The sequence below is a fragment of the Sorex fumeus genome, unplaced genomic scaffold, assembly GCF_029834395.1.
Source record: "Sorex fumeus unplaced genomic scaffold, SorFum_2.1 ptg000044l, whole genome shotgun sequence".
In the NCBI taxonomy this organism is placed as follows: Eukaryota; Metazoa; Chordata; class Mammalia; order Eulipotyphla; family Soricidae; genus Sorex; species Sorex fumeus.
This window is the reverse complement of record NW_026606101.1, coordinates 59037461-59050307: the sequence shown is the minus strand read 5'-3', so window position 1 is coordinate 59050307 and position 12847 is coordinate 59037461. Positions and strand designations below refer to the sequence as shown.

Genomic DNA, 12847 nt, shown 5'->3' with positions numbered 1-12847 from the left:
TGAAAGCAAAACAGAAATAATAAATGAAATATCTATGTAAATTGTGATCTGATTTGATGGGAGGTGATCAAGTATATAACAACTTATTTAGATAGATGCATATGCATGAGTTATTTTGCCAACCTGATGGAAAAGTTAAAGAACATTAATAATTCATGCAAAATCAAATAATCTGTCTTATGGATTTATAACCAAACACTGCACTAATAGAAATATAGGTAAACATTCATATTTAAAGAGTCGTTCCATGTGTCTACTTTTTTATTGGTCCTGAGAAGATGCTTTCAAAGTGCAGTTTTCTCTTTTTTTTAGTTCACAATAGAAAATTCTCTGGATTAAGTTACAACTCTTGAATAACAAATGAATCAAACTCAAAATGTAGATGAATAGGACTATTTAATAGTATAATAGCTATTAATGTAGGCCTGCCTGTCCTTTTACCTAGTGTTCTTTGTTCCCAAGTGCCAATTTCACTTGGAACAATATAGTCTCTTTCCCATTCATCATCTCTAGTTAAATCCATCAATCAAGTTTACTCTTTTTTTCCCATTTATGTGAAAATGGTCACATGTTTTGCCTTGTGGACTCATTAGAGCATCTACTACACAGTCAAAATGGTTAAGAGCAATGAATGCTCTCAATAACAGGTAAAGAAAATTACTATTATAATAATAATTTGGTCTTAGACATTTGCTTAATGGGAAATGTATAGAATTATAACTAAAAGAGTCCTACCTACCCATTCTTAATCTAATGAAAGATGTCAATCACAGGGAAGACGCCAAGGCCTAGTAAGGGAGAGATCAGTACTAGGGCTCAGTTCTGATCTGGAATCACCAGCTGTCTAGCCACCTGTACTTGATTGTTTCATTTCCTCCTTATTGTGGACCAGAATTATTAACTTCAATAATATGAGATTCAAACTCCATATTTACAGTTCAAAACATCAAGAAGTTTATATTCCTCGTAAGGATAGAACTTATTATCTTACTGTGTTTTTAGTGGCTTCAATGCAGTCAAATGTGTGCTTGTTATCTTTTTATCTGAGTGATAGTATATTTAGAACATTATAGAGGTAAATTATATTCAACAATTTATGTCTTTAGACCTAAATTTAGGAGTTTGGAGAAAAACATACAGCAAACCAGAATTCTCTCTTTATTCCTCCTTCATTGTCAGTGTGTTTACTTTGAATTATCCTTCTGAGGACTCATCACAGCAAGAAACCTTGCAGCAAGGATTTTTTTTAAACTCTTTTCACTTTCAGTTCTCTCAGAACTGTTTGTTTAGCATTTTTAGGCTATTGAAATGAAAGTGTCTAGTGTGACGTACATGCACAATCGACTGAGACTGATCAGACACACGAGACATGGGGTTTTATTGTGCTGCTAGGGATATAATGTCAGGTTTCCGTCGGCTTCCACCTGCTGGGTACCTGCATGAAACCAGGATTCTTTCACTCTGCCTTTGAAAAAACCAAAGTCATTCCTTTTGGATTAATCAAAAGAACTGTAGTATCCGCCAGACCTCAAAGCTACATCACAGTGATCCTGCATGAGGGGTGCTCTGTAGTCACAGTGCATCGTTTCTCATTCACTGACCATTAGCGTCATTCCTCACTGAAAGATGTTTCAGTCACTGAGCATTGTAATCACTTCCAGGAAGATGTTTAAATGGATGCATAATTCAAACCCAATGAGCATGCGTACACAAGAAAATTCTGGGGTTGTTTGTTTTCGGTGGCAGTAGGGATAGTGATACAGTATTCTTACAGTGACACATTACTCCAGATAAAATCAAGCGGTGACATGTAGAAATGCATATGTGCTTGTTTTATGGATGGGAACATGTAATACAAATGATGGCATGTAAAAACACACACAGAGAGTTCTTGTTTTCTTAAAAAAATATTTTGGAGGGGCCTGAATGGTAGTTCAGCCAGTAAGGTATTTCTCTCAAAGGTGTTCAGCCTGGATTTAATCTCTGGCACCACATATGGTTCCCTGCGCACCATGGGGTATGACGAAGAAAAACCAAGGACAATCAAAAACAAACAACCTATCTTAGAGTTACTAGTTAACTGATTTATTGTATCCATCAGTTGCATGAAATTCAATTGTGTGGATATGCCATGAATTATTTAGCCAATTCCATCTTAAGGGACATATAAAAATTATTTTTAGTATTTTGATATGGAAATATTATAAGCATCTTTACCATGAATGTAATCTTCGACATATTCCATTTCATAATATTTTTTGGTTTATATTTTTAAAAATTTGTTTTCAGGCCCCAACCTGAGTAGTGTCTTGGTTCTGGCTCTGCACTCATAAATTAGTTTTGGGAGACCATGCAGAGGGGGTGCCAAGGGATTGAACATGGGTGGGTGGCATGAAAAGGAAACTCCTTACCTACTCTATCCTTTTGATAATTATACAACTCTGTCTTAAAGTTTAACTATTTTAAATTGGTGAAAGTCTATGTATATTAGAAAATGAGGACATATACTAATTCCTTAATAATAATTCCTTGATCATATCTTGAACTTTGGTATTTATCCTGCTAGGAGTTTTCAGAGTTGTCTTTTGTTTGCTTGTTTTGTGTCAGTATCTATAGGAAATTTTACTCAGAGCAGATTTTATAAAAATTATTTTTTATTTTTCTGCTTTATTCTTTTTCTTTCATTATTATTGATTATTATATTATTCTACATAATCAGCAGTTTACCAGATCTTGTTTTCACGTGTGTATAGTTAATCTTTATATGTACATTCCATCCTGAATAATGTCAATGATTCTGTTTTCAAGTTCATTGATACTTTCATTGGCCACATTCTAGTCTTTCAGTAAGTATATTCTTTATTATATTGTCTCATTCTATAATTTTCAGTTTGAACATTAAAATTGTAATTAAAATATAAAAGTTATTGATATTTGAGTTTTAGACATATAATACATATATTTTTTGCTTTTTGGGTCACACCTGGCGATGCACAGGGGTTACTCCTGGCTCTGCACTCAGGAGTTACTCCTGGCGGTGCTCAGGGAACCATACGGGATGCTGGGAATCGAGCCCGGGTTGGCCGCGTGCAAGGCAAACACCCTACCCACTGTGCTATCTCTCCAGCCCCCGACATATAATATTTTAATGCCAGTCTCACCAGTAGTATCAACTTCCCTCCACCAGTGTTCCCATATTCCCTCCCCACCTCAACCCCACATGTCAAATTGACAGGCATATTACAAAGTACCAGTGGTTGCAGCTTAAATTTTATGTTCTTGGTGTTGTTAATTCTGTGTCTCCCTTTTACATCATTACCTTTCATCTTCTAGTATTTTATATACCATAGATAAGTGAGATCATACTGCATTTGTCTTTTTCTTCTGGCTTACTTTATCCAGCAATGGTATCTTCTAATTCCAACCAGGTTGCAGAAAATTGCATGATTTCATTATTCCTTGCAGCTGCATTGTATTCCAGTAGGGATTGATACTACAACTTTTGATTGAAGATTGATGATTGATGATGATTGATGATAACTACAATCCATTCATCTGTAACTGGACACCTAGATTGATTCCATATCTTAGCATTGTACTTAGTGCAGCAATGAATAATGGTGTGCACATGTCCTTCTGAGAGTGTCTTTATGTCCTGGAGGTAGATTTTCTCAAAGTGGAATTATTGGGTCATATGACAGATATGATATTTTTATATGACTATTTTCCACAAATTTTATAAGTACTGTAACATTTATGGTAGCATTCATTTTTTAAAATTTTTTTATTTTTTTTTTCTTTTGGGGTCACACCTGGAGATGCTCAGGGGTTACTCCTGGCTCATGCACTCAGGAATTGCTCCTAGCGGTGCTCGGCGGACCATATGGGATGCTGGGAATCAAACCTGTGTTGGCCATGTTGGCTGTGTACAAGGCAAATGCCCTACCCACTGTGCTATCGCTCCAGCCCCGATAGCATTCTTAAAGTCTGCTAATAGTAACATCCAGGTCACCTCATCTTTAAATTGCCTGTTGATTAAATGGCATTTCTTTTATCATGTGTTCTGTATTTTTATTATATGTTAGTTATGTGATATGTGTATGACATGCTGTTTCACGTATTATAATTTTCTAAGGAAGGAATGCATGTTTTCACTACATTGCTCTAAAGGTAATAAGCTTAATGTATGTCAATATATAGGAATCTCTCTTATCTACAAAATATTTCTTAGAGTTAGTGGTGAAGTAAATTCTGAAATTTAAAAATAAAATTATTATCTGTGATGTTTTACTAGTTTGTTAGAAAATCACCAACCCCTTTGGGGGAAAAGTGTGGATGTGTCATTCAAGCATTTATACCAATAACTAATAGTCCTTCTTGATATTGCCAGACTGTGTGATTGTGTGTTTTGGTTTTGACTCTTTGGGGATGCAGGGAATCTTACATAAATTCTGGATGTTAATCCAAAATTATGTACTTTCCAAGGTGAACATCCAGTGTGTTTACTGATCTCTTGTCTTTCTAGATTGCCTGGAAGTTCAGTATAAATTCTTGATATCTCATTCAGCTATCAAAGATGGGTAAATTTTTATGCTAGATATTCAAGAATCTTATACTGAGGATGTTCAATATGCCCCCAGCTACTCAGTCAATTCCTGTATGTTTCTTACCTATATCTCATCATGACCTTTACTTCTGATTTCTTGAACCATTAATTCAAGTCACGTTCATAATCTTGAACTGCAATCACTTCCTCCTCAGATGAGAGGAAACCACGGTGCTATTCTTCAGCTTCACCTTTAGAGTTTAGGCTTGCAAAGTGTTACTTGCAGAAAGCTGAAGTTAATGTGAGGCCTATTTCATGTGTTTTTATTTTCGTACAGATCAGAGCCCTACAATTCCAGATGACAAGGAAACTGTTGCTCACAGATATATTGTATAATTTTATAATTGTTTACACTGGGAAGTTTGATGCCCATTATTCCAATGTCATGGCTGTTGATTCTCAGATTTTTTAAAATAGGAAATTTTTAAGTAAAAACATATTTTTATTGCTTTAGTTGACAAAAATCTATGTATATTGGGAATTTTCAAAATGATTTTTCAAAGGGATTGCTGTGGTTAACTGAAATAAGGAAATTAAGACTGAGGTACCTGAGGTAACACCTCTTTCATTCTTTTTCATGGATGTGTTAGTTGTATTTAATTGTTCAAATCATCCTGAAACATTTGGTTACATAATGTATACATACTGACTTCATAATATCCAGTGGTGCTTTTTAAAAATATATAGTTTTAATTGAATCACCATGAATTACAAAGTGTTCATCAGGGAACAACACCAATCCCTTCACCATTGTCCTCTTTCCTCCAACTAAGTCCTCAGTTCCTACCCCCCCCCCCCCCCCGCCTCTTTGACAGGTGCTTTTCTCCATTGTTCAGGCTATTCTCAGGGATTTGTGCTCAGGGATCATTTCTGGCGGGCTCATGGAACCATATGCGGTGCTGTGGATTGACCCCAGGTTGGCCACGTGCAAGACGGAATCCCTACCCATTGTACTATCACTGCAGCCCATGAGACCTGTTCTGATCCAGTTTTGTGTTTAACTGAGAAATACACTGTTCTACTAATCGCAGTTCTCTTGTCTTTAGAACATGGACATTTTTGTATTGTGGTAAAATATATCTCCTCATCCTTTGACTTCTCCAACAAATCATTACCAGCTGTATTCTGTGTTTGCAGACTTCTGGCAAGAGGCAAAAATACCACTATGTGCTACTTCATCTTACTAGAAGGTGTTAAAGCCTTGAAAACCACTGCATGAGTTTAATTGTGATTGATGACAAAACATTTTCTGGAGCCAGGGGGTAGGGTGCTTTCTTTTCATGTGACCAACTTGCCTTTTATGGAGTTTGATTCTCAGTACCACATATGTTCCCTCAAGTACCAACAGGACCAATCTCTGAGCACAGAGCTAGGGGAGAAAAAAAACCCTAAGCAATGTTGGGTATGGCCCAAATCCCCCCCACCCCGACACCAAGAAAAAAACCTCAAAATTATTTTTCAGTAAAGGAGAAATTACCAGGTTTCTGTGTATATTTCTAAAATGGCTGAACTTAAAACAGCAAAACAGATTTGATTAGTTTGATATGGGGTAGAATGCAAATTCTTTTTTTGGAATTTGTGGTAGTGTCTTTTCACAACTTATGCTTCAGCTACCCATACCTTTTCTGATATCATGTACCACCTGAAAATTATAAGTAACAGAAATGGCTGGGTGCTATTCTGTGTATACTTAAATAACTCCAACCTTATAGTGAAATATGATTAATATCAGTGTGGAAATGATGAAATAGCATCATAGAAATTTAGTTACTTGTTCAAATTAAATATCAAGGATTTGAATGTTTTGTCTGTACACAATTGTATTTCCAATTGAGCACAAGTTTGATTATTTTATAATATAAATTTACCTTGTTGCTAGGTAAGATGTTGCAAAGAATGTTAACAAAGGACCTTTATTTTTAGAGAAATTAGCTCAGTATTTTTCCAGTAAAAATATCTCAAAAGTATATAAAGATTCTCCTATCTGCAGGTTTTTTTAAGATTTAAAATTAGATGTGTTCTACTCAAAGGAACTTTGTTTAAAAAAATGCTTCATTGGAGATAATGTCTTTTAGCATTTTCTTTGCCTCTTGTCAGGGTAGAAAACAATGGTTCTTTTGCTTGATTTAATATAATTATGTCTGACAACACAGTTGACAGAGAAACTGTTAATATACTAAAGATTTTTCAAGTTCTCTGCTTCTAAAAGCCATTAAAAGTGTTAGCAAACCAGAAATACCACACAAAAAATCTAAAAGTTATTACCAGAGAAATTATCTATCTCTGGAGTTGTTGGGTATAAATTACTTCGTTGACTAACCGAATAAAAATAATTCCATATTAAACAGGTAAACTGATTTTATATACTAAAGGGTTTATATTTTATGTTTGAGTTTTTGGATTTGGGGTCACACCTGGCAGTGCTCAGGTATACTCCTGACTTAGTGCTTGGAGGAATATATGGCACTAAGAAATTCCAACCTGGACCTCCAGCATGCAAAGCAAGTTCTTTTAATCCTTTGAACTATATCCCCTACCCATGATTTGAAGTTTTAATTAGAAAGTAAAATAAACAAAATATGAGAGCCCTTTCTATTTAGCATTTATTTGAAAATGTTCTTGTCAGAGAGGAATCATTAATCATTTGTAATAGAAAATTTTAATTTTCTTAATAAGACTTTCTTTAATATTTTACTTTTTACGAGCAATAGCACAGCAGGTAGGGTGTTTGCCTTGCACGCCGCCAACGTGGTTGACCCTGGTTCAATTCCTCCACCCCTCTCGGAGAGCCCGGCAAGCTACCAAGAGTATTTCACCCGCAAGGCAAAGCCTGGCAAGCTACCCGTGGTGTATTCGATATGAATAGAGTCTGCAAATATAAGAGTATGCATAGATGTGATTTCAACCAGTTTGGGTCCTATATCTCAGTCACTTAGTTTCAGATGTGAATTTGAGCCATGAATGCTTTCCACTGAACATGTTAAATGGAAGGGATTTTTCCAGTATGTAGTAAACATGATCGTGATAATTTTGAATGTGTTTGCCATTTAGGTTTCTTAGGGTAGATAATTCTTTGCTTTTATTCTCTTTATTGCAGTAAAGGGGGGCTTCTTTCCATTAAATACATTTTGCTTGCTTTCATTTTAAGTTTTTATTTTATTGAATTGCTTATAAAAGTCATTGTAAATCACTAAACAAGACTTGAGCAGAAAATATGATTAATGTGAGAGTCAGTGATCATGAATCAATAAATGTGAGTTATAGCATTGATGTAGTAATTTTTAGTATAAATTTAAACCAATTATTTGATTTTTTGATGTTCACAGTTATCAAATAACAGAGTTGAACTTTTTTTTATTAGTGAAAGACCATGAGGTACAGTTGTAGACTTGCAAATTTTTCTGTTTGGGTTTCAATTATACAATGATCTATTACCCATCCCTTCACCAGTGCCCATTTTCCACCACCACTAATCCTAGTATCCCTCCCACCCCCCATCCCACCCTGCCTTTGCAGGAGGGCATTCCCTTTTGTTCTCTCTCTCCTTTTGGGTGCTGTGGATTGCAAAAGAGGCACAGAGTGGCAATCATGTTCGGTCTATAGTCTACTTTCAGCATGCATCTCCCATCCTGGGTGGATCCTCCCAACACCCTTTATTTGGTGCTCCCTTCTCTATCTGAGCTGCCTTTCCCCCTAGCATGTGCAGCTGGCCTCCAAACCATGGAGTGAACCTCCTGGTACTTATCTCGGCTATTCTTGGGTGTCAGTCTCCTATTTTATTGCTTTATGTTCCCCAGATGAATGCAATCTTTCTATGTCTGTCCCTCCCTTTCTGACTCATTTTGCTTAGCATAATACTTTCCATGTAGTACCACTTGTATGTAAATTTCATGACTTAATCTTTTCTAACAGCTACATAAAACTCATTGTGTAGATGTACCAAAATTTCTTTAACCAGTCATCTGTTCTCAGGCACTCAGGTTTTTTCCAGATTCTGGTTATTGTAAAGAGTGCTGCAATGAACAAACAAGTGCAGATGTCACTTCGACTATACTTTTTATATATTCTCAGGAGTGGTATTGCTGGGCCAAATGGGAGCTCAATTTCTAATTTTTTGAGAATTGTCCATACTGTTTTCCAAAAGAGCGGAACCATTCGGCATTCCTACCAGCAGTGAAGGAGGGTCCCCTTCTCACCACATCTGCACCAACACAGGTTGCTTTTGTTCTTTCGGATGTAGGCCAGTCTCTGTGGTGTGAGATGATATCTCATTGTTTTGATCTGCATCTCCCTGATGATTAATGATGTAGAGCATCTTCTCATGTGCCATTTAGCCATTCAGATTTCTTCTTTGAGAAAGTTTCTGTTCATTTCGTTGCCCCATTTTTTGATGGGGTTGGATGTTTTCTTCTTGTGGAGTTCAACCAGTGCTTTGTATATCCTTGATATCAACCCCTTTTTGGATGTGTATTGGGCCAATATCCTTTCCCAGAAGAGTTTTTTAAAAGATTACTTCTTGAACTAATACTCATTCTGTTTCATTAAAAAGCATACAATGTAATAGCCATTTTCTAATGCTTATATCTAATTTTTAATCTAATATTTTGATTATTAGTAAAAATTATGTCAAAAAATCAAAGAGACATTTATTGACATTCCTCAAAGAGCGGTGTACTGGTAATTTTACAGGGTTTAGATTTGTAATTGCCATTTTTTAATACAGAGTAAGTAAAAGTAAAGTAAAGTATTCCCTTCAAAAGTATCAGTGAACCTGCATTTACTCTACTTGTACTTCATGTTAATTCCCAGGGGTATATATTTTATAATAAGGACCACTAACATGCAAAACAATCAGTAATTCTATTTTACAAAAACAGTGCAAGGATCAAAGTTCAGCCATAGGCAATCCTGAATGATACTAACCCAGTGAGGGACAGAAACCTGAGCAGTTATGTTTTTGAAATCAAAGTTGGTTAGAGGGAAAATACTGTTTCTTGATTTTGTGCATGAATATTTATCATCAAATGCTCTTAGAAATGATGTGCTTCTCATTTCCTATTAATGGAGATATAAGGAGTACTACAAAGGATTTCATACTCCTTGAATTTCAGGATTTGCTGATTCAATTTTAAATATATTCTCTCTTTTTATATTTTCTGTAGGATGTGTTCACTCCTGAATGCAAATTTAAGGAATCTGTGTTTGAAAACTACTATGTGATTTATTCTTCTACACTGTACCGTCAGCAAGAATCAGGCCGAGCGTGGTTTTTGGGACTCAATAAAGAAGGTCAAATTATGAAGGGGAACAGAGTGAAGAAAACCAAACCCTCATCACATTTTGTTCCCAAACCGATTGAAGGTAGGAAATGAACTTTCTTTCTCAAAACCGAACCAATGTATTAATGCCAATTCCATATTGTTCCTTTGTTCTGTAGAGTTCACGTAGAATGCACTGTATCAGACTAAAGATTCTCAACATAATTGTAATTCAAGAAAGGAAGGAGAAAATTCTCTTATAAATATTTGACATTTGGAAAAGCACTGCTTTAATATAAAAAGCTTGAAAATTACTTAGAAAAATTAGTATTAGATATAAGTTGGAGAATAATTTCATTCTTTTTTTGAGCTTAATATAATTTCTCAGGCCATTCTCTGGATACACCAATACTATTATTACAATACTTAAAAATTTCAAAAGTTTTTTAGAAATCTGTATCTCTCAATATCTACATCGGTTGAAAAGATTATCAATATAATCTATTAGTCTTTCTTGTATATTTTAAATTAAAATTGTGTGCTATTTATTTTATTAATAAATATTTTTAGAACTAAATTTATCTGTTCTAGTTGAGCCAAAAGCCTTCTCCTTCGATCATTTAACAGGGTGCACATTTATTTCAAATTGAGCAGTGTAATAATAATATTTTTGCTGAACAAAAATTTTTTTTGTAAACTTGTTCTGTAGATAGGATGAGAATATATGCTTGGAGTGACGATATTTGCTGCATTCAGGCTGTTTTCTGTTATTTTAAGTACAGTCTAAAAACAAGAGAGGTCTTGACATTTAATAACTATCATTCTTGTTTAAAAAAATGCATTGTAGTCACTTAAAAGTTAATTCAGAAAGCAGAGAGATTGTACAGTGGGTAGTGCACTGACCTCACATGCGGTTGACCCAAATTCAACCCCAGCATCCCATTTGTACTCCCCAATACTGCTGGGAGAAATTCCTGAGCCAGGAATAAGCCCCTGAGCATCACTGAATATGGCCCAAAACCAAAAACAAAATTATTTCAAGCTCCTTGTCTGATAAAATGAGAATATTGGTGTATTGCAACAACTTGTTATAAATGAAATTTTATAGGATAGTTTGGTTTTGTAGGATACTATGTATTAGGTGGGCTGGAGTGATTGCACAGCCGGTCGGGCATTTGCCTTGCACGCATGGCCGACCCGAGTTTGATTCCTCCACTTTTCTCAGAGAGCCCAGCAAACTACCGAGAGTATCTCACCCGCATGGCAAAGCCTGGCAAGCTCCCCATGATGTATTCAATATGCTAAACACAATAACAAGTCTCACAATGTTACTGGACCCCCTCGAGCAAATCGATGTACAACAGGAGGACAGTGACAGTGACAGTGACTTTGTATTAGGTATATATCTTTTGTCTATATAATCTATAATATTTATGTTATATGTGTAATACATATCACATGATACATTTGTGGATAATATATCATTGTTATATACACACATACATATATATATATATATATACATATAATGTCATTGTATTATCTGTGTACTAATCTACCTCATATGTGAGGTAGATTACTATGTAGATATAATGCCTGTTGTAAAGGACCTATAGCTCTTGCAATAAGCAAGCATGTTAAAACAATGCTTTGGTTCGAATCCCAGAGCAGATGTGACATTCACAGTTTCTAGTCCCTCTCATATTCCCCAGTACGGACACGCTGTGCTTTTAACCTTACAAACTGAATTTTCTTTCAGGCAACACATTTTGGTTTTGGCCTCATGTTTTTTATCCTCTTTTCTTCACATTTCCATTCACCCATTTGCCTAGAAATGACTAATAGTTCTTGTATAAAATTAATTCACAAGTCAATACTTCTTTCAGGGCTTCCCTAACTTTCCTGAAATAGAATCAAACATTATATCATCACTGTATACATTTCTCTCTTCTAGAAATGTGATAAATTTATTTACTGCCATCCTGTTTTGTTTTTACATGGTTTGTTAGATCACTATTTGGATGAACAGAATGTTTTATTTTGCTCATATCTCCTGTATTTTGTAAAATATCTGGCACATCAGAGAGATACTCAAGAATTAGTTTTCAGTTAAATAAATATGTGAATAGACAAATGAGCAGAGAGCATGGAAACAAAGGACCATATGCTCAATATGCTGTAATATCTTTAGATACATAAAATGCCCACTTGATATAAAATATCAAGGGTGTAATTTATTTTTATTTAGACACCATGACTTACACTCCTTTTAATATTAAGATTTCATAAATACCATGATGCTATACTGTATCTACCACGGAGTATTAGCTTCCTCATCACTGCAGGACCACTCTCACTTCCTACAACCACTTGGCAAAGTCTGTTCTTTAATTAGACTCACACTATTGGCTATTATTAATTTTCCTACCATATTTCTCTATACTCAAATATAAGATCACTTGTGGCTGGAGAGATAACACAAGTGAGATTCTTTTCTTGAATGATTCCCACCTTATTTCAATCTCTGTACCCTTTTTGGTCTCCGGGCATTGCCAGGAGTGATCCCTGAGTCCAGAGGCAGGAGTATGCCCTGAGTGCCACCATTATCACCAATAAATAAATAAATAAATAAATAAAAAGAGTGAGATAATTGGTATTTGTTCTTCTCTCTTTGATCCTCTTTGCTCAGCTTGAAACTCTCCATTTCAATTTAAGTTGCAGAAAACTGTGGGATTTCGTCTCTTCTTATAGCTGAGTAGTATTTCATTGTTAAAATACACCGCAATTTTTCAATGCATTAAACTGTTGTTGGAACTTGGTTTGTTTCCAGATTGTGACTACTGTGAATAGCCCTGTAGTAAATATAGGAGTGTAGATATATTTTAGAATTAATTTTTTGAGTTCTTGGGATAGATATTAAGAAGTAGAATCAGGCCAGTGTGATAATACAATGATTAAGTTGTTTGCTTTGCAAGCAGACCAG

General features: G+C 35.2%; 1 protein-coding gene across 3 annotated transcripts in view; it reads left to right on the top strand.

Moving 5' to 3' along the window:
* FGF12 (fibroblast growth factor 12) overlaps window positions 1–12847 on the top strand; it is a 561799-nt gene that overhangs the window by 530143 nt on the left and 18809 nt on the right. For all 3 annotated transcript variants that reach the window (XM_056121186.1, XM_056121185.1, XM_056121184.1), the window contains one exon: window positions 9769–9967. In XM_056121186.1, the coding sequence (XP_055977161.1) occupies window positions 9769–9967 (199 nt within the window). The remainder of the gene's footprint in view (window positions 1–9768; window positions 9968–12847) is intronic.